At 29.5% G+C, this 23,705-nt stretch overlaps 2 protein-coding genes across 2 annotated transcripts in view; one reads left to right on the forward strand and one right to left on the reverse strand.

Moving 5' to 3' along the window:
- Positions 1-5,002: 5,002 nt before the first annotated feature.
- Positions 5,003-11,860, forward strand: LOC107436479 (protein inturned). Its single transcript, XM_016048215.3, has one exon. It carries the CDS (start codon positions 5,453-5,455, stop codon positions 7,871-7,873), a length of 2,421 nt encoding a protein of 806 aa, XP_015903701.2. The 5' UTR covers positions 5,003-5,452; the 3' UTR covers positions 7,874-11,860.
- Positions 11,861-12,896: 1,036 nt separating this feature from the next.
- LOC107436478 (uncharacterized) overlaps positions 12,897-23,705 on the reverse strand; it is a 15,937-nt gene continuing 5,128 nt past the window's right edge. Inside the window, exons 3-4 of the mRNA XM_016048214.3 lie at positions 21,716-21,778; positions 12,897-16,979 (exon numbers count right to left, since the gene is read on the reverse strand). Of these exons, the coding sequence (XP_015903700.1) occupies positions 16,810-16,979; positions 21,716-21,778 (233 nt within the window). The 3' untranslated portion in view covers positions 12,897-16,809. The remainder of the gene's footprint in view (positions 16,980-21,715; positions 21,779-23,705) is intronic.

The raw sequence follows: 23,705 nt of genomic DNA on the forward strand, positions 1-23,705 counted from the left end.
TTTTAACCCCTTAAAGTTAAAAGTTTAACCCTTTAGGTCTCTGCTCATTATTATTTTTACTCCTAAAATATCACTACTATTTTGATCAATAAAAAAATATATCACAACTATGATAATATGTATAATTAACTATGTTTTAGTTGAATTTATGAACTGTTACAATTGACCCCGTAAGTGGGGACAATTGTAACAAGTGCACGACTGTCGAAAATTGTTAATTACTAATATAATAACATTCAAAATAAGGTATTTATTTTTTTTTCTAGTAGAGAATAGTCTACTTTATTCGTCTGTCAATTAATATATTGGATTTTTTATTAGTTAAAAATAGTTAAGTAAAAAATGTTACATTTGACCCCTCTCTCCCCTACTTTTAAAAATTTGCTCTTTTCACCCATTTTTAAAAAAATTACATTTCTTTTATGGTAAGTGAATATTTTTATTTTAAGATTATACAAAAAAAAAAAATATTTAATTAAATTGTACTAATAACATTAAGGTCTAGTAATAAAACATAGTTTTATTATACAATAGTATAGTTTTTTTTTAACTACTCATTTTTACCGGCATACTTACTAATTCTTGACAGAATGAAACATTAGTTAGGAGATGTCTTGAATTCAGATATAAAATAAATAAAACTAATTGCCGATAATTCAGATGTCAAACAAAATCTTTCCCTTTCAATATAATAAATATCACCATAAAAAATAATTTATTTATATCAAACTTTTTAAAAGTTAAATCTTCTATGAGAGAAATTCATTACCATACCATCATTTATACTTAAGGAAGAAAAAAAAGGTTGTAAACAGCTATAAATATTCACAATTCAATCTAAGCTTTCACTAATCTAGTCAAATGCTTAAATTAAAATAAAAAATGAAGTGAAAAATCTCTTGGTTTTCCTTGTTTTGATAAGGTATTTTTCATAAATTTTTCCCCCTTTGGTTGTTAATTTTTAGTGTATTAAAGTTTGCATTTATGTAGTGCACACTTACTATATACGACAGCGTAAATTTAAAATCGTTTGGGAATTACCGTTTTGAGCACAGCTTGAAAATTAAATTGTTCGACGTGGCCATGATATGCATTTCTTACCCTTATATTTGACATGTAAATATTTAGTGATATCATAAAATACTGATTAATCTCCTCTCAAATTTTGAAGAAACCCTTGGAAGGGAAAGAAGAAAAATAATAAATAAAATCGATTATATTTTATAAGACCTAAATATTACTGAATATATTTATCTATTTAAGAATTTATTAAACAATGTTTTATAATTTTTCACTTCTCTAGCAATGCTTATTTTTATTTAAAAAAAAGTTTATAGTTACACAATTTAAACACACACATTTAGTGCCTTGTGTTTAAGTCTTTGGCATATTTTTGAAAGATTTGATTCTTATGTGCATAAATGTCAGTTACCATAATTGTCTAAAAATCAAAGTAAATAATTGTCTTTTTAAAATTTATTTTTAAAGAAAATACTATAGTTTCAAAATGCCTTTCTCCTTAGTTAAAATATTTTGAATTGTGTGACTTAATATCACTTACTTTAATTCATTCACTCCCTAATGTCAATGAAAATAATACAAAAATTGCTGCCTTTTAAAAATTCTTATATAAGATTTAAAGATATATAAAACTTCTTTTAAATTAAGTTTCATATATCTTTTATTATATTTAACAAGATGATAATAATACATCAAAAAATAAAGTTTCCCTCTTTTCAAAACTATAAATGTCCATAATTTCATAGAATAAGCAACAACTTTGTTTTCGTATCTATTTTTCACTTCAAATCTGGATTTGCTCTAATGACTACTGTTTGTCTAAAGATAGGTATTTTTCCAGACATTCGCCTGGAGCTGTGGTGGTGACTATGGTAACGAGGTATGATTATTTCAAGTAGGTGTGCGGAGTTCCTCCTTAGGACTGGTTTCGGCGAAAGAAAAGGAGATCTCTTCATCGAAGATACCCTCCCTAAAATGCCCTCTTCTTGTTCCCATAGCACCAGACTGATGCAGACTTTGTGGCAAGAAGAGTACCTATATTAGACAAACAATATAGAGCAAGAAATAACAAAATAATTAATGGAACTTGAAGGACTCAAAATGTTGACAAATCATTTCGTCAAATCTTCAAGAAAAATGATTTTAGTCTGGGTAGTTTCTTTTATCAAAGCATTTAATAAGGACTGAAATGTATATTTAGTGTATAATATAAGCAAAATTAACTTTAGAATCTCATTTTTTTTTTCAAATGTTAATTGAAATAACTCCCTTTACTTCTTTTTTGATTATTGAAATGGTTCATATTTTTATATGCTTGGGAATTTATGCATTTTGGTTTCAGCATAAATAATTGTTTTCACATATTGACTACAATTTTAGTTAGCACTTTCGTTAAAGTTATGAAACATTTTTAGTAGTTTTTTTTAACGAACTTTGCAGCAATAAATATTTTAGTTCTACGAGTTCAATAATATATATACTCAGATTAAATTTTTCGATTTAAATTTCCATCTGTCATTCTTTTGAGTCGATATTATAAATGAATAATATGATGGGTATATTGCCTTTATTAAATAAAAATAAATAAGGATTTGATAAACATTTACTTAGTTGTTATATTTTCTGATTCACTATTTAATTCGTAATAAAATTTCTATAAAAGGTTTCAAATTTTATATTGCTTTTAATTTCTTTTCTATAAAATTATCATAGCAAAATAAAAATGTCACTGAAATCAAGTGGCAACCATTTAATATTAACTTTCTTTAAAAAATATATAGCAGATTCTAAAGTAAATTTTTGTGCCCCCCCCCATTCTCCTTCATGATGCACCTAGGCCGTGATTTAATTACTTTTCAAAAGTTATTTTATTAATAAACTTTATTTCAGTAAAAGATTAAATAGGTGGAGAAATTTATGAATTCAAGGATTAAAGTTCTATCATGTAACGCATTTTTTAATCATACAGGAATTCTAAAATTAGTATTCATCAATAAGATTAATTAAAGCAATATACAATGATATTAACTGTAATTTCAACAACAGAATTTTATTTTAAAGCACTCATGTTACTTGGAGTGATTTACAACTAGCTTTACAACAAATAATGTGACTTGTGTTACACTAAATCAACATTTTAAAATGTACGTAAAATTAAATTATTGTCCCCGAAGTTGCCAAAACTTGGCGAGTATTATGCCACAAATCACGATATGGAAATCTCCGAACTTTTGACATTAGTTATCAAACTTAATTTTCACTCTCTTCTTATACAGGAACTAGGAAGTTAAATATTTCATTTTAGATTTACTTATCTAAAAAAGATCACTAAAAACCAGCTCGTATTCCTGATTGCTATTTTTGTTGAGGACACTCCAAAAGTTGCCAAAACTTGGCAATTATTATGCCAAAACGAGGAAATATTAAGAATGAATCAGTTATAAGCTCTCTGTATCCAAAGCTTGATTCTCTCAAAAATCGAATACTTTGATTCTTCAATTCGTTTTAATCCTTCAGTAGAAAGTACTTCTCTACATTGTTCTAATGTCAAATTACTCGCAGAAACATATTTTCCGCGTTTATATTTGGTTCCATAATAATTGGATGCCAAACGATTCAACGATTCTAGTTTCTTCTCACATTCTTTTAAATTTGATATGTTAGTCGCTTCACCTCGTGAAAATTCTTTTGCAACTTGCTGCCGAATGACTTCACCTAAATCTCTTCCTTTTTTAGTAACATCTACACCCCATTTTTCACAGAGTCGTAAATAGCCTTTATAAAGTTGGCCGGCCATGCTTTGTGTCAAAGAGTATTGTACAAAAAGGCAATTTCGTCAATAAAATAAATCCGTAAGAGGAAGAAAATGTCCTTTCTTCCAGTTTTTTCGAAAAAAAGCAATATTTGTTGATTGTAGAAGAGTGCGACGAGCTCATTGCATTAGCTTATAGCTTTGTATTTCCATTAATGTTTGAGTTGAGGCTTAATAGATAGCAGTTAAAAATCAGAAGTGGTTTGCGGCTTGGTTGTTGTTGTTAATTTACGTCGCTCTAGAGCTGCACAATGGGCTATTGGCGACTGTCAAGGAGACATCCCTGAGGATGACCCGAAGACTTGCCATCAAAATTTTGATCCTCTGCAGAGGGGATGGCACCCCCGCTTAGGGGATGGCACCCCCGCTTCGGTAGCCCGACGACCTGCACACGAAGTCGAGCACTCGTTCAAGACTTGCAAGAATTTGTAGAGGGATTGCTTAGTTTCACACGGTCAACCATCCATTACATATTAATAATTAATTTGGCAATTCAATTTCTAAACTGCTGACATCCCCTCTGTTGAGAATTAAATTTACTATGGTATGTCTTCGGATCTTCCTCAGGGATGTTTCCAGACCGTAGCCAATAGACCATTGTGCAGCTCCAGTGCGACGTAAATAAAACACCTACCTACCAAACTATTGACAAAGCCTTTGGTAGAATGCATTTTCATGTAGAGCTGCCATCTGGTGATGGTATTAGTAACTCCTTACAGAAACACAGAATATCAATATATTAGGAAAAGTTAAAGGATCATATTTTAATTATTAAATAATAATTTCTAAATCAATAATTTAAAAATAAGTCATTTAGGAATTTGTGCATTTAAAGCATAGCTTGGGGATATTTCCGTATCGTGATCTGTGACGCCAACAAGATTCGCCAAGGCGCGATTCAACGCAAGCGATCCAGGGAGCACATCAAAGGACATAATTGTGGGCAAGGAAGAGGCGGAGCTTCAGTTGAGAGGCTGAACAAGAGTCTCGTGTCACATGATTCTACTTTAAATTCTGACGTCGCTGCTTAAGCGTCATATATCACGTGACTCTTAACATTACACTTTACGTTTACAATGGATAAAACTTATTTCATTATTTATTTATTCATTTTTCTTAGTAATGTTTTCTTTTTAAATCCCTCTTGTAAATACATTTAATAANTTTGCGAAAACGTCATTTTTGCCGTTCTTGGCCACGCCCCCTCAAAAAACTCCCCGCAGGCACTCGTAGGGATCTCGCCAAATTTTGGCGCCAATTTTGGCGTAGATCACGATACGGAAATCATCCCCATAGCTTTTCTACCTGTGATTTCTGTAAATTATTAAAAAATAAAATCAACTTGAAAAGGTTGGAAATCGGTTGCTAATATAATCAGAAGAACACATATTTCCGATTTTTGTGAAACAAACAAAAAAGAAAAGAAAAAAAGACTTGACTAAAGTGAAACTTTTACAATTTAAATATATATATGTTGCTTTTTTCATTAAAATTCAAAATGTGTACACTTCTGCAAAATAGTTGAATAAAAGTCCCTAATGTTACCTTTGAAAGTGAACATCGTATTAACAACGTAAAGAAGTTTGAAAAATCCAATCTTTTTCGCATTAATGTTGGACGATGGCTTATGAAAGAGATGATTTTAAGGATGATTGTTCAGAATCAGAAAGCTCCGAATCCTCATATTCCCAAAGTGAGGAAGATATTCCATGGCTTAAGAAAGTCGGTCCCAAAGGAGAGCTGTTTTATATTCAACAGAATTTTTCGCAGTCCCTGGAAAAAAACTTCCTCACCATCATCCCTGATGATCAACCCCATACATCATCCAATGCCGCTAAAAAGTTTGCGAATTGGCTGAAGAAAAAGAAGCATAAAGTCCGTCGACCGTTTCATTTATTTAAGTCTATCAAATCGAATGAGGAAAGTATGCCTTTTAATCTTCTGTCTTCTAAAGAAGTGTTTATTGCTCTGAATCCCTCACGTCCATCCTTAGGTCGAAAAACATCCCTATCTAAAGAACTGCTGGGCATCGAACTCGGACCCTTCGAGGAATGCAATCATTTATACTCGATGGACAAAATTAAAATTTTAAAGTGTTGTGACATTCCTGATCTGAGACCTGGAGATTGGCTTCATTCCATCAATGACGTTAAAGTTTATCTTAGTAACATTGATGATGTTTTACTTCAATTAGATTTCCCATCTAATATTAAATTGACTGTTTTATCGTCATACAATGAATTGTCAAGTTTCAAATCAATTTACTCAATGCATAATCATATATGCGAAGAACTTTTAGGAAGTTGTGATGTTTCACAAGAAGTAAAATCTCACTCTAATTACGGTGTCTTTTTTCTCAAATGTCTCGATGCACACGAAAACGAAGCGGCTCGAAACGAGGTGGTTTACGAGCATCCAAAGGAAAACACTCATTTATTTAATCTTAAGGGAACGTTTATTACACTGAGCCATATTATAAGTGACGTCGCATCGCCTCAGATATTGAGTTGTAGCATAGCCGTGAAACAGGAAATGGTGCATGTCGGTTTTTTCAAAGAGACAAATTATATCTTTTTGCTAGCTATTCCTGCAGCTTGTGCCTCGGAAAAAGACGTTCAATATTTTGTGAAAAATGTGGTCAAGTACTTGAAATTTAGATATCGATATCTCAAGTGTGCTTTTCTGTTGGAAGATTCCGACATGGACAAGTTTTTTGCAATGTTTTTTAAGTATTTTTTGTCAGAACAGTCTGCTTCACTTTCTTATTTGAACGCAATTTTGCCGAGCGCTCACTGGATTCCCCTGTCGGCGAAGCTGAAAACCGAAATAGACGACATTTTGAACGAATTGGAATCATCGGACTACGACTGTTTTTCCGACGGATTTTTCGAGAACCAAAGATTTTACAATATACTCGGTTCCTGTCTTTTCTACAAAGGATATTTGCTGTGCAGTCATTTAATGAAGAGTGATTTTTTGGACGTCCATTTATTTCTGAACTATAATCACCTGTTTTTATTGACTAAAGTAGAAGCTGTGTCAGAAATGGTTATATGGAATGAGGTGTATCCCAATCGTTTCACTGAAGAGGATAACGAATGCAGGTACTTTTTACTCGCCGTTGCGATGGGAAATTGTATTCTGTCCGTTTTGCTGGAATCGAACAGCTGCACGTTGGAACCGGAAGCTCACCCCCCACCGGAACCCTTCTACATTGAAGAAGTCCAGAATACGCTCATCATACTTCACAATTATGGTATCGTATCTGCTGTTGAAAAATCGCTTCACTTTTGTCTTCCACCGATTACATCTGTAGAGGGGGTACTTAAAGGAACTTCTTCACTCAATTCCTCCGTCAATGTGCCATCCTCTAAAAGCATGCAATGCTCGTCCAACGCTAGTTCCCTTTCCTGCGACTTAGCCGACGTCGAATCCACTTATTCGGATACGTCTAATGAAAATTTACTGTTCCCCGGTTCCAAATCTTTCAATACCTCGACAGGATCCACATCTGGATCTCAAGCGAGCAGCGAGTATTCATCTCAACCCAAACTGAATAGTTTCCATGACGATCCATTAAGCGATGCCTTGTGCCATTTCAATGCTGGAAATGATAATTCCATGTTTCACTATCTGCACATGGATCCGGTTGAAGGTATTTTCCTGGCGCCACCGCTGGAAGAATATAGTTTTTATGATGATTGTGGCGCCACGAATGATATCTTGTCTAATTTCCACCGATGCTGCATGCAGATGCGCTGCGTTTTCTCAAGATCTTTGAGAAACGAGGAGATACGTAACTCGGGTGTCATTACCAAATTTGGAATCAATAGTTTTTTGTGCAATGCTTACGAACAGGGAATCCTTTTCAGTTATTCCGGTAAAGATAAAAATAAGCAGAATAACATGTTGAATTTTTGGATTATAGGGCGACTGTTTTTCAACCCTGAGCCTCGTGAAGTTTATGTGTGCTATCATGATTCTGTCCACCAGGATATTGTAGAACTTGCTTTTAAGTTAGGATTTGGTTTATCTTTGTAATTATAAGCAGGATTTGTCTCCAAGGTTGCAAAATACATAAAAAATTGTTTATTTAATATTTTGTGATGTATGCAGGGTATCTGCACACCCGGAAAGTCATGGATTTCGGTATTGAACAAAATTTGTCATAAAATGTCCTGATTTTAACTATTTTTTAAAAAAAATCATGGATTTAGGTCGCCAATTCAATTTTTAAAATGGAGTTTACCCTCCTCCCCCCAATTTCATAGTGTTCCGAATATCTGAATTTGTAACAAAAACCCCATGCACAGTCATAAAATGTTTTTTTGTGCTCTTTAAAAATTTTGGCGTTCTTTCAAAAAAGGAAAGAAAAAACATTTCTTGTGTGAATTATCTTTTAAACTTCTGTGATTTCTGAATTTATTATTATTATTTATTTATTTTATTTTATCAATTAAAAATTCTAGCTGAAGTGAGCCAGTCATTGGTGAATTTTTTTTATTCCGAAATGAGAACAGAAAAATCACTAGTATTTCTTTCACAAGTAAAGTATCTTTGGAATATAATTCTGCAGAAAAAAAGAATTGTTTGCTTTTGTATTTTTTTCAGCTTTTTAGTGCTTCAACTCTTTCCTTACTCTGTTTTTTAAATTTAAAATCTATAAATATGAAGAGTATAACAGTTATACCTATCATTTCAATGAATGTTATTATAATGCTTTTTTAAATTTATTGTTGTGCTTTTGTCGGAGAAAATAGTAACTTTGTTAAGTCATGATACCCTGTGTTTGGTTTTTTGATTGAAAAAATAATTTAAATAGATAACTCCTAGATATTTTAAGGACCTTTAATAGATCATCACCTATAATTTGTACAAATTCTCTAATTGTTTGATGGATATTTCTGTGCCTGTTCGTGGTTTTGTAAAGGTTTTTTTAACTTGCTAACATTTCAAATAAAAGAACTATGCTGGGTTTTGCGCCTAATGTTCGCTACAAGTTGGTCCCCTTCTGTGATATTTTATTTAGTCTCTCTTGACTCGAAAGTCGTCGGTTTGGTGTAGATACCAGTATAGTCATCTTCTCAATATTCACACTTCACTCTCAATTAGTTAGAATTGATCTTCGCTTTATTTGAAGAATCTGACTTAGGAAGTAGCAAGACTGCATAATAATTTTTTTCTCTCTGTTTTGGCCGTGTCGTAAGTAAAAAACAAACACCTTAATACTTTTTTTATCTAATGATTGACTTATCCTGTGTTTTAAGGATTCAAACTTAAAGGTTTGAGTACAACCATTAAATTTGATTAATTAACTAGTGTCGACCCTATTTTATTTCAAAAGTTGAGGCTAAAATATGCATTTTCTCGAAGAATATATTCTTTTGTGGTTTTGATCTTTGTTGTCAAAACATAGGAATAGCTACTATCTGATGATATTAGGGGTCTGTCTAGGTTTTTTTGAGAGGTACCTATTTTGTGACAATTTAGACATAATTTGTGAAAATTAAAAATTATATTAAAAAATAAACACAAAAATATGGTAAGATAAGAAAATATTTTCAAAAATTGTCACTCTAAATAAAAATTATTTATGACTGGTAAATTTGTTTATATTTTTCCGCATAGTATATTCAAAAATAATTTTGCTATTTTGAAAATTTGAGCTTAAAATTGTATCCAAATTTAAAAATTCATAAAAATCATAGTCGATAGTTAAATTTCAACTTGAATTTAATAAAATCGTGCATTGAACAGTACTAGCACTAAAAGTAATTTTCATTATGAGAACATTTTCACCTAGGGGCCCTACCATGAACTACCGGGAATGGAATGAAGATTCCCGGCTGGAAAGTGGAACTGGGAAAGTTTGGTTCCATGAATGCTCAATACCGTACCATGAACACTCCCTTGGAATCAGACATTATACGATAACTCGCTCTCAGGACGTGGCTAAAATTTAACCAATCACACAATTTACTTTAGATTTTCTTTTGGAGTTTGGCAGCATTAGCATGAGTAAAACGAAACGAGCTTCTGCTATTTAGATAATACTATTTTTGACTACTAATTGTTTTATTTTTATAATGTTTTTTGTTTTCATTAGACTAAAAAAACATGAACTGCAAATACTTTGAAATATTCTTCAATTTATTATACATATAGTTTTATTAATTAAAAACTGTCATATTTATCATGTATATATAATTCATAAAATAAAATCCTTTTTTCATAATAAATATTTCTGATATATCCCTTAATACGTTTCATTATTTATTTTAAATATTTTTTAAAAAGTACAAATCTTAAAATAATGATCATATTTTAATGAATTAAGATTCAAAATTTCGTGCCTGAGAACTGCAAGTAGATAGATTACTAATTATACTAGTTTTTAAATCTAAACTAATTTCCAGAAAGAATTCAAATTTTATCAGACAAAACAATTAACGCTTACCTTGATCTCTTTGAAATTAATTTAATTTCAGAAAAGTTCATTAGTTTTCAATTAAAATTGTAACAATATGAATGACTAAAAAGTTACTACTTTGCTTATTACTTTGGTTTATTTTTTACTGATAGTTAAATAAATATGTTCACAAGAAATTAATTTCTAGATCTGCGTAAATTTTTTTTCGTGATTTGTAAAATCATTTTACGTATGAAAACTTAAAAATTATAGTTTAGGGAACTACTTCTGCAGCTTTTATAGTATATATTTTAATGGAAGAATGAGAATAAAAATTTTTAAAATGAGTAAGAGAAGAAATAAATAAAAATTTCATAAATATTTTTTGAAACGTTTTTATTCTTTTTTGTATTTCTTATTATAAATAAATTGTTTACTTTATAATGCATCATGCCTGTAAAAAATTCTTTTAAATGTGCTGCCATTGGTGTATAGTATAAAGAACTATCGTTCGAAAGGAAGTTAAATATTGTTGAATTAAAAGTTCATCGAAAGAAAATTATAAAAAAAAATGATTGGAACTTCAGAAAAAGGTTTTGGCCAAGTAATACGTCCCGTAATAATAACATAGAAATAGTAACAATTATTATATAATGAGAGCATAATTATTTTTAGTTTGCCGTAATTTCTTAGTTAACTCTGAAAGTATCTTTTCGTTCACAGATACTAATGAAACAAAACATTTCTCTTTTAATTATCGTCTTGAAAATGGCTCGGGCACGTTTATCTTTTAGAAATTTTGTTATCTTCTCTTATGAAATAGAAAAAAATTAAGACATTCATCGACAAAATATCGTATTTAGTCCTTAAAAATTCATCATTCCCTCCTTGGAACGACGATTCCAGGTGCCGGAGACTGGTTGGAATGAAACCGATTCCAATTCCAGCCAAGAAACTCTTTCCAAGGTGTTCGTGGTGGGGGAAAATAATTCCCAGATGGAATTTCATTCCATGGAGCTCATGGTAGGGTTCTAGGTCATACAGAAAAAAGTTTTGCAGAGAAAATTTCAAGCATCATATTTGGTTTGTTTACTTTCTAACCCAACTACCTTTTCATAGATGAAGGTTGATACCATCACCACAATTTTTAAAAGAAGTCAATTTATTTCACATTTTTGTAAAAAAAACCTATAAAATTCGTTTTATGAATCATGTGATTTAATAAGCAGCATTTTTGTGAACAAAATTTTCGAACATTGAAATTTTTTTTTCGTCGTAGTATTTTATCCAAAAATTTTTGTTCAATGTTTGCATGTGCAGAAAACTCTTACACAGTGCAGTTGATGATATAAATTAGTAGTAAAAATGGCTATGTTTTGTAAAATTGTACATAAAAAAAAGAAGTTTTTTGTTGCATAAAATAGGAGTAAAGAAAAAGTATATTTTGATGTATTATAGTTGAGGTTCACACAGTTAGGTTATTTTTAACTCTTCATAAATATTAATAATTAAAATATTGTGCATAAAATATATTTTCATTACACAGTTATATATGACAATTGTATTTATAAAGAGTGTAAATATTCTTAGGTATTTTTATTAAAAATTATTTTAAAGTATGGTTTCTCTTGTTTTATTTTTCACCTCCTTTCCTCTTGGCTACTATGGTTTTTCTAGCTTTGTTTCACCCATTTTTCGTTCACTATACATTTTATATTTCAAGTCCCTTTTGTTTCTAGTCATTCACGTCTCTTGAAACATGTCAACTGTATGTTTTATTGAACAAATGGAGTTTTTAATCAATATCTTCAGTTTCTTGGAATTATTTATTTAACATAAGCAGATGTTCTTTAGCCAGTTTTAGAATGGATTTTATCATTGCGTCCAAAACCTTACCAACCTTGGCTGTTTCAAATATTCAGGGGTGATTGTATTCCGGACATACCCTGGAATTCCGTTTTTTTTTTGTGTGCATCATTCTTGCAGGTGTAAAATCTAGGGGCGATTTGTGTGCAAATATTGTAGAATTCCACGTAAATCAAGATCATTGGTTGTGGACTTTCACAAATCAAAAACTTATCCGACATAATTTTGAAGCTTTTTCTAATTCCCGTTAAAGAGACGTTTACATACATTCTTTCGCTAATTATTAAGTTTTATGTGATTCTTTTGGTTTGGCAGATTTTCACCTTTTTAAATATTTGGAACTGCGCCGGAATCTGCTAATATTTGGAATTCTTTTTAAAGTTATTTTAATATCGATATTTGTTTTACCTAAAAAAGCTTCGCATTGCAATTTGTATTCACATGATTTAGAAATCCAATATCACAATTTATATTTACCCGTTATTAAAACCATATATCGCGATTCGTATTCACACTATATAAAAATTTAATATCGCAATTCATATTCACGAAATTTTAAAATCTAATATCGCAATTCACATTCGTGCAATTTTAAAACCCAATATCACAATTCTTGTAAGAAGTAAATAATTTAATTATAAATGTCAGTTTAAAAAGTTATGTTAAATATGAAACATGTATCATATAAAAATTGATTTCGATTTTTTGCACATAAAATTTTCGGGGTTTTTCACTTTGTGTTCCAATCACCCCTGATTTATTGGGTGCGTAAAATAATAGCTCTCAAAATGGAAAAAAATGATATGTTTATTCAAAATACTACAGCAAATATTACATTTCAATGAGCAAATATAAAGTTAAGATTCAAATAAAAGAGTTTTTACATAAAAATAACCTAGTTATAAACATAGGTGTTACTTAAACATAACAATATTCATTTATTAGACATAACTGCTAAGTCACTGAAAAACAGTGCAATTTTGTTCAACCTGCAATAGAATTAGTTTCTGTATTATATTATTATTATTAATTTATTACATGAATTTGACTGTCCCCAACCTAGTAAAATAAAGAAATAGGTAACTAAAAGCTTTTTGACTTTTTACTCTTTTTAGAAATTTGCGAGTGTTAATTTGTTTTTGAGTTTAAACTCATTCAGTGATTTCTTATTTAGCTTACTTACCAATAAAAAAAAGTGATCATTTTTTATAAAATATCTCGATAAAAAACAATATTAGTTTCGCATCTAACATTTCAATGCAAAAAATATATTTTACAATAAAAAAATGCATTTCATTACTACACATAGATAATCATTAAAAAAATGCATTCAATTGATTGTATGTATAAAGAAATCAAAAATTAATATTGATCCTTTCAAAAAAGATTTGAATAGTTTATTATGTAAAAATTTTGTCATCATTTTTAAGAATAAAATTCAAAATGCTTATTTTTTCATTCAGTTATGATTGAGTGAACAATTCATGTAACTGACTGATTCATGTAGTCAGTTTTAGAAATGAAGAATAAAATATATAGAATTAACATTAAATGGCCCCAACTTTCAACCAAACTAAACTTAACTAGTAAAAATGAAAAGACATAAAATAACAAAATTTCTTTAACCAAAGCAACCAATCCGCAAAACACTTACATAAGAAGATCAATTTTATATTTTCATGCTAAACAAATAGTGTTTTTAATTTTATAGGCCTCTTGCATAGCTAAATTATGATATCAAAACACTGAGCTGATGGAGAGGAATCGATTTTGGTTCAGAGAAGCATTTAAATAAAAGAGGTTGATTTCAAATTTGACTCGTAAATCAGTTTAGCATTATTGTACCGTCATCTAGAAGATGAAGAAAAATTTTTCTCTCCAAAGATACGGTTGAGATAGGATTGTTCGAAATGCTGCTGATAATGAATTCTCTCTAAAAGTATACTTAAATCAGGGTTATTCCAGACTTTTTGTAAAGTTTTAGTGAAAAATCTGCTCAAAAGTTTGCAACCGGTACAGATTTTTTATGTGAAATATTTACTTTTAATTTTCGGAATCTAGAATTACAGTCGGAGTTACTTAGCAGCAGTTACTAACAAGGAGTTGCAATTTTAAAATTATGTATTAGTCATTACTGACTCAGTTTTCAAAAAAATAAATGAATGAATGAATTGAGATGGATATACTTTAAATATAATTTTTTCTTCTTCTGTGAATGAATCAAATATTTTTCTATAAGGAAAAAAAATGACAAGTATAAATTATAACAGTAAAACTTTGCTACAACAATATTTTAGGGACCAAATAAATATATAGTTGGAGACAATAAGATTTTTTTTAAATTTTAATGTTATATATGTGTTAACTATAAATCTATTTATATATTATTTAAAAATTTAATTTGTAGAGTTTTAATTATGGTTAAATATGAAATCAGATACGTAAAAATGAAATAAGGGAGGCAATTCTAAGAATGGAAGGTGGTGTATGCAAGTCAAGGAATGTAATCTGAATACAAAAACTATTCATTGGGGTGAAAAGAAGAAATAAGATAATCAGCAGATCTCATCAGAAGATTTTTTACATTGTTTGAAAACCAATAATAAATGGAGAAAATATTGAGAGGAGGATAACATTAATTCACATATAAGTTCGTTGGGACCACAAAACATTATTGTAACAAAGGGAGTTATTGTTGTATCGGATATCGTAGTACCGAGAGTTCACTGTATTATAATTAACTATTTCAGAAAAAGAAAAATTATTTTACTCTTTCTATACTTTGCATAAGCTCAACTTGGCAGTGTCGAAGAAGTTAGTGCATCTTGTGCTGCATTAAAAAATCATAGTTCTTTGATATTTAGAAAATGTCATGGAAAATTTTTTGTTACAAAGGAAGTTAATACACAAATTTTAAAATTCAAACATTTATTTGTTGTAAAATTCAGCTAACTAATCACAAGAATTTTTCTAAGTTTTACATCATACATAAATAGGGTGCATAGCGTTTTTAAAAAGTGTTTAATTTTGATTTAAGTTTTTTTTAAAAGACCTTAAGGGGACTTTTCTTTATTCTGTGTTTGTAAAAAGTGCTTAATTTTCTATATTTTAAAAAGAGATTTTTTCTTCGACGTATCGATTTTCGTTCAAATTACAAAAAATTCATGATTTTTGCAATTTTCTCACCAATATTTATCAGAAACTAGTTATTTTATCCTGATTATATAAAGTTTTTGAAAATGTTTAGTGATTTTATGTTTATAAATTAAGAACTTTAAATGACAGTAAAAAATAATTTTAATTACTGCACAGATCCTAATTATGATTTTTTTTTTGTTGGGAAAGTGATTAAAAATATTTTGTAAGTGCTTAAAAAGTACTTAAAAGGTGCTTATTGAAAAATATGGCTACGCACCCTGAATAAAGTTTAAAATCGTTTTATTTTAGCAAGTCTAAAGAAAAATAAAGTTTGAGGAGGAAAGAGATTTGCTGAGAGATTTCTAATAGCACATTCGAGTCATCACTTTTTGACGCACTCAATTTGTACAATAAATCTATATGGTTTCTCAATAGCTTTTTCTGTAGTAATTACTTTGGAGTTTTACATGATTTCCAACTGATGAAATACATAATATTTTTAATTTTGATATGCAAAATTTGAAATTGAGTATGCACTTTTTGACTAGCTTTTTTTTGTTGTTGCCAATTTCATCATAAATCCAATAATTTTTCGATCAGATTTTTTTAGCAGTTGTTAATAATTTCCCTGCTGGTACATTGTAAATCCAAGTTATTTTTAAATTATTTTTTTAGGCAGTTATTGATCTACATTTCCACGTGGTTTTAAAAATTCAAAATTTTCTTTCAACGTACCATTTTTAAATAACTACTTATTGGAGTGCTTTGTGTTGATTTCATTGAGAATTTAAGCGTGTGCGTTTTATTTTTTAAAATTTTTTGCTGCAACTATTGGAGCGCTGTTCCCTGTGATTTTGAAAACCCCGTCTCCTTTATTATGATGTGATTACGACACACAAGCTAACTTACTTCTGATTGCGCATTTAAATAATCACTTTTTGATACTATTTTGTGCTCATTATTTATCTTTTTGAACTCATTTTTTTTTATCTCAAAACTTATGTTCTGATATTTCTTTCTTGATATAATAAATTTGAATTAAAATGAATTTAAGAGTTATTCTACATAATTTTCAAGTCAAATTTTAAAATAGCTAGGCAACCATTTGATGTTACATCTGATAAAAATTTTTAAAAAAAATTCTGCTTACAATTCGTAATGTAATTGTAATTTCACTTCACAATGACTATGAAAAATGTAAATGTTGGTAACTATATAAAATCTGATTCATACTACACTACCTCCCAATGCTAAGTTCAGATGATGCAAAATATAAATTAATATTGCACAGCTCTTTATAAACAGTTAAGTCTTTATAACAGCAAAAGTCTTTCTATTGCATAGTGATTGAACATTTGAGATATTTATAAAATGTGCCAAAAAGTTAAATTAAGCAGAAAGATTCAAATGAATTGTTTTATCGTTCAATTTCAGAAGGAGAAAAATAAAGAGCATGCTCATGAGTAAGATACTACATAATATTTAAGACAAAAATATATCTTGACAGTTAGTATAAAGTGTGCAGCAGTAAAAATATTACTGCAGTAAAAGTTTAAAAATCTTTTCAGACATTATCAGGTGTTAAGATGACAGACATCTGGACAGGCTTCAATTCATTCTCAGTTTCTTTGACCGTCATTCTTAAAAGCTGTTCAATTGCGACATTTCTAGCATCACTCTCTTGTTGCAAGGCATCATTCTCGACCAGAAGTTCGACCAGTTGACCAGAAATCTCTGAAAGAACTCTCACAATTAGTTGTTTTAAAATTCAATAGCATTATAAATAAGGATAATTATTAGCTAGAATAAATAAGAAGTATTTATAAATGAGCATACGTATGAAATGACAAGTGATGAGAATTAATTGTGTTCTTGAATTATTTTGACATTAAACTCTCTTTTTGATTTGACAATAATCGTAAAAAAACTTATATTTTGGTGTAGAAAATATGAATAAAATTATAAATAAAAATATGCGAAATTGCAATTTATTTAATGCGTTAATTTGTCAAATTATTTAAAATAAAAAGACAAAAACAATCAGCTTAGTAAAAAATCACTCAAAAATCATCTTATTTCTTATCACAAAAACATGCAATTACAAAAAAAAAAGTGTTGAAGTCTTCTGTACATTTCATTTTTCATTAATCAGTTCATTTTTCAGTTTTGTATGAATAAGATCAAAATTCCAAACTCATCATCATCATAGTTGGCCAGACAGCCCAATGTGGGCCAATGCCTTCCTCTGAAGATTTCTCCATAATGACTTCTTGTTCCAGTGGGTTTAAAAAGCAGCATTTTTTTTATTGTATTGTCATCACTCATTCGAATCACGTGGGCCATCCAATTCATTCTATTTATTTTTATGTATTTAATAATATCAGGTTGTTTATAAATCTTGCACAGTTCAAAGTTAAATCTCCTTCTCCAGTTATTGTTTTCATTTACACCACCAAGTATACTCCACAAAATCTTTCTCTCAAATATTGTGATACAATTTTCCTCTGGTTTTGTCATTGTCCAAGCTATTCTTTCAATTGATGCTGAGTTGCATAGTAGAATTCAGACTTAGCATAGAATGCAGACTTATTAAAACTATTACGTATAACATAATAAAATAAAATGTAACTAGGAAATTTATTCTAATAACTGTACTAAATATTAATATCAATTTTATTAAATCCTTGAATTGATTGATTGAAAAATTATTAACTTATTTAAAAAAACATTAATGTTTTTTTTTATAAATTACAATTAGTTCACTCATTAGTGAACTAATACATTAATATAATTAACATTAGTTCACTAACATTGAAAATATTCATGCACATACAAGCTGGAGTGCAGAAAATTCTCAGAGCCCCTATGATCAAAGTTTTTTTTAATCAAAATTTTCCCCAAAATTTTAGTTTTTTTTTTTGGTACAGAAACTTTTTCAAAGTATTTTTGGAAAATAATGTTTATCTAAGAAAAACATTTATTAATTTTACACAATTTTTGAATTACTGAGCATATGTGTTATAAAAAAATAGAAATATATGGAAATAATAATAATTTTTTAAATTAAATTTAAGGTCCCACTTATTAACTTAAGGATTTCAAACTAATAAATACAAAAATTGGTATTTTTTTTGACAAGATAAGCAACACATTTATTGACAAAAATTTTTTTTTAAGCCCAACATTTTCCCATGGCTGCTTGAATTTCCTCTAAAGCCTTGTTCGTGCGGCCAGACAAATTATGGTCACCTGAATTCAATTAATAGCAACAAATATTGAGATTTAATAAAAGCAATTATACGTTGAGATCAGACAATTATTGACGAACACTTTCATTTTACTTAATCTAAAAAAAATCTGCTTAAATTGTAACATAAAAGAATTAATATTTATATTGATAACAACTCATAGTCATTACATATAATAAAAACTGAATATAGTTTTTAAAGTATTAAGAGTACCATTAGAAAAATCAATTACTTTCAATAATTTTGGCTACATTTGTTATGCGTAATAAATAATATAAATCATTATTATACACTGGTGTAAGAAAAGAGAATTTTCTGCCTTATTTCAAGTATAAAATCACGTTGCAAGGCCTGTATGTCTTGACTATCCCCTATTAACCCATTTTATGTTTTGTTTATTCCGCAACCGCTGTTTCGTACCTTCTGACTACAACGAGTGTTATGCAGGACGATACCTGTGTATTACAGTTGTCGAATGGTTTTTTGTTTTGTGTTGTATCAATGTATGTACATATCAAATTTAAATAAAATCGGTCCAGTAGTTCCAGAGATAAACGGCCAAGCCGGCAAATTCTCTTAATTTTATACAACAGTGTAGCAAAATATAATGCAAGCACTGTTCATGATTTAGTATCTAATAAAATGCTTTCAATGTCAAAAAAGAAACTTGCTCCATGTTTTTGATGTGCCATGTCAAAAAACCCAACCCTGGTATAAAGCAATTCTAATTATTGTGTTAATCATCTACGATAAATCCTTCAAAAGGAGGCCTCAGAAAAAACAAGCAATTTTGACATTCCAGCGATAGATGCATTTTAATCAAGTTGTGATACAATTTTTCACTTTAGCCATAAATGTATTTTCTATAAAGTAAGCTGATATCTATGAAGCCACACACTAATAATAAATAATCATTCGTTTCCGCACAAGATCCGTCTCTCGTGTCCCTTCTATGGAGCAGCAATCGTTACATTACAGGACAGAACCTTAGATCCAGAAACCACAATATTAGAAAACCAAAACAATTTTTAATTAGTTATGAAATGGGAAAAGGCTCAATTCAAAGTTCTTAATGATAATGAAATTTTTATGACCTCAAGTCTTTTACAGTAGGGAAATTTTCAGGGTCAATTTTATTGAGAAAAAAAACCCTACTAACTTCTTTATATATATATGTTATGGCAAAAGTGATAAATCCGGTAATTATTAGTACTAAACGGTCAACATTAATAATAACTGCTTCTTTTGGTAAAAGTGAGAAATATTGCAAATTATTCACTTTGAGCCGCGATGGCTCAGGGGATAGAGCATTTGCCTTCCAATGAGGTGATCTCGGCTATGGCTAGTCGATACAAATTCTGCATCTGGCTTGCACTAGTGCCGACATGAAATATCCCCAGTGATAGACGGATTATGGGTTACAGTCCCCTTGCCGTCAGGCTAACCGAGGGAGGTTCTCGTGGTCTTCCTCTTCATGTAATGCAAATGCGGGTTAGTTCCATCAAAAAGTCCTCCACAAAGGCAAATTTCTAACAATATTTGATCCTGGTGTTCCCTTGTCTTCTGGATGTTATGGTCAAAATGACAAGGTTATGGAGTTGAACATTAGTAGTCGGAAACCCATAAAATTGGGTCGGCTGTTCGACCACGGTTATAAAATAAAATTACTCACTTTAACCGGTTATTATTAATAATAACCGATGAAGTTTCATCAATGCGATTAAACGGTTTACGTAGCATTGGAACATGGATGTGCCACTTTGAACATGTGTTACAATTAAAGTGATAAATTCAGTTATTTTTAATACTAACCAGTCAATATTAATAATAACCACTTCTTTTGATTCAAGTGAGAAATATCGCAAATCATTCACTTTTACGGGTAATTATTAATAATAATTAATGAAGTTTGGTCAATGTGTTTAAACAGTTTAACTGGTCACAATTCTGCTTCTTTGACCTTTGGGTCAAAGTGATAAATAAAAATGCAAAAGAATGGCATTGACCAAACCTCATAACCAATAATAATAACCAATGAAGTTTGGTCAGTGTGTTTAAACAGTTTAACTGGTCACAATTAATAATAACTGCTTCTTTGACTTTTGGGTCAAAGTGATAAATAAAAATGCGAAAGAATGGCATTGACCAAACCTCATAACCAATAAAGTTTGGTCAATGTGTTTAAACTGATCACAATTAATAATAACTACTTCTTTGGGTGATAAATAAAAACTCTAAAGAATGACTTAACCAAACGTCATTGGTTAGCAGGATAATGTGATAAATTCGCTAATTCACTCTTACCGACTTATTTGGTTATTATTAATATTGACCAGTTAGTATTAATAATAACGGACAATTTATATTGACCATAACATATATATATATATAACGTCGTTGTCGAGTGGAACGATTAAAACAGGTTTTAGGCCAGGAAGGAGGGTACAAAATTTATTTATTAATTATTAGACAGAGCAGTCATGAAAAGTGTGTACGAAAAGTTATGCTTCTCCATTATATGTTAGGTAAAATCTTGCAAAGTAAAATCCGTAAAATGTTTCAATTTAGGGAAAGAGGGAAATCTTAGTAGTTGCCATTGGTTTATGAAATAGGTCGAGCGTTTCCCAGAGAGCAAAGGGGAAAATGTCCTGCTTTTAATTAAATGCATACTTAGGCCAAAAATAGATTTAAAAGCCGCATCCTGTTCTTAAAAGTGTGAGAAAGTATTTCGATTAGAATAATTAATTAGGATAACACAAAAAGATTAATTGAAGCTTTTTATGTTGTTTTGCTTTTGATTTACAGTTGAACAATATTGTTAAATTACAGCATTGTTTTGTCCAATGCTAATATTTTAGATAGGGAAACACAATAATAGTTTAATTTCTAATTCATGTTTCATTATTGTACAATATTCAGCTTCACAAAAATTATAAAAAGATAAAGTCATCCTCTAGAGTTGTTAAGTACCAAAACATGAACAATGTTCATAAAGTCGATATAGTGTTCAGCTTTTTACAACATATAATTTTTTGTATGAAAACCACCACCGATTTAAAGATTTGGCTGAATAAATTATATTCTACACTTACAATTATCCATAACATGTTCTTAAACGTGATAAATTGGTTGCTTTTAAAATATTTTTAACTTGTTTCTTCACCCTATATTCGCTTGAATTACATGACTATTATTACTATACCCATAATTAAAATAATTTACCTTCGACAGCTTTTGATAAATTCCTGATTAAGATTTTCAAGTTTTTCATTGAGAATTCTTCAACTATGTAAAAAAGAAGAAAAAAAATGTATTAGTGAAATAAACAAGGATAAACATACACTTATCAATTGGTCAGAACATCTTTTTTCATCAATGAAAAACATTAAATGCAGGTCAAAATTAAAATAAATTTTGCAAACGTAGAATTTTTTTTACATTTATTGTTTAAATGCTACTTTTGTCATATTTTATAATAATCATACCTATAATAAACAGTAATGTTTTAAATATACTGATAAGACTTTTACTTGATTATAATTATAATGGATCTTATAAAGACAGAAAAACTTAATTTATCTATTAGGTACATGTATATATATATACTATATATAATACATATATACAGAGGTGATTGTGAGCCCAATTCAAAAATTCTGAAAATACCCTGAGTAAAATAATTAATGACCCATCTCAAAAAATTAATGCCTTTATAAATTTAAACCATTGATATTTTTTTTCAAAGCATGAAATTCTAAATAAATTATATGCAGCATAATTTAAATGAATAATTATGTATAAGTTTACTTTTATCTATAATCACATTTATTATTCTACCAGAAAAATTTACAAATGAAAGAGATGCCAAGCATAAATCATAGTTCTAATATTTTTAAATAAAATATTCAAGAATTTTTATGCGTAAATGGGATGGGTGATTTCTTAAAACTTCTGGACCCTGGATTTAAGGAAAGTTTCGGAGCACAATCATCTATGCATATATACATAATACATCTTTTTTATTTTAAATTTAAAAAAGGCTTCAGCATACCTTCTAATCTACAAGAAATTGAGTATTCGGAAGAATCTAATTTAGAAAATATTCAGGATAACTTAAAAATAATAGAGCATAGTTACCATGAAGTCGGAGTTGCTAAAAACATATAGACTCCTACTCTAGTTTTTGAAAGACAATTTGAATTTTATTGGATGATAAACAAATTTAGAAAAGAGAATAAATTTATTCTCAGAACAATTGAAATAATCAAATCAGGACAGTCAGGCATTGCAACTGAATTGTCCTCTTCTAATTACAAATTAATTACGAAACAGATTTTGAGAGATTTTTGAAAAATATTCAAAAGGCAAAGCGAATGAAAATAAAGTATCGAGAGCCTTTAAATATCAAAATGAAAAAAATACAAACAAGATTTCTATGCAGCTCTTGAAGAAATATGATCACATTTGCAAGACACCTTTTCTGTTCTAAAAGTTCTTTTTAAAAAGTTTTTGGTTCTATAAGTCTTGCAGACTTTTAGAACCTATATAAATCTAATCTGAAAAGTTAAGTTAGTGTGGAAATACTTGTTTCAGCTCTGTAGATGATCGGATATCTATCAAAAAAGAATTACTAATAACAGTTTTTCCATTGCATAATCAAAGGTTAATATAAAGAATCTGTTAGGCCAAACTTTTTTTCGCTAGCATCTATTACTTCATTCAGATTTAAAAAATAATCAGTAGCACGCGTGTCAGTATATATATAACGTCATTGCCGAGTGGAAGGATTAAAACAGGTCTTAGGCCGGTAAGGAGGGTACAAAATTTGTTTATTAATTATTAGACAGAGCAGTCATGAAAAGGGTGTACGAAAAGTAGTGCTTCTTCATTATATGTTAGGGAAAATCTTGCAAAGTAAAATCCGTAAATGTCTCTATTTAGAGAAAAGAGGGAAATCTTAGTAATTGTAATTGGTTTATCAAATAGGTCGAGCATTTCCCACAGAGAGCAAAGGGAAAAATGTTCTGTTTTTAATTAAATGCATACTTGGGCCAAAAATAGATTAAAGAACAGGATGTGGCTTTTAAGGGTGCAAGAAAGCATTTGAATAATTAATTAGGATAACATGAAAAGATTAACAGAAGCTTTTTATGTTACACACACACACACACATATATATACATATATATATATATATATAAGACGTGTTTTA

This window comes from Parasteatoda tepidariorum, chromosome 1 (genome assembly GCF_043381705.1).
Source record: "Parasteatoda tepidariorum isolate YZ-2023 chromosome 1, CAS_Ptep_4.0, whole genome shotgun sequence".
In the NCBI taxonomy this organism is placed as follows: Eukaryota; Metazoa; Arthropoda; class Arachnida; order Araneae; family Theridiidae; genus Parasteatoda; species Parasteatoda tepidariorum.

Excerpts from the sequence above, each read along its gene's own strand:
- LOC107436479 (XM_016048215.3), top strand. The coding sequence starts at position 5,453 with ATGGCTTATGAAAGAGATGATTTTAAGGATGATTGTTCAGAATCAGAA.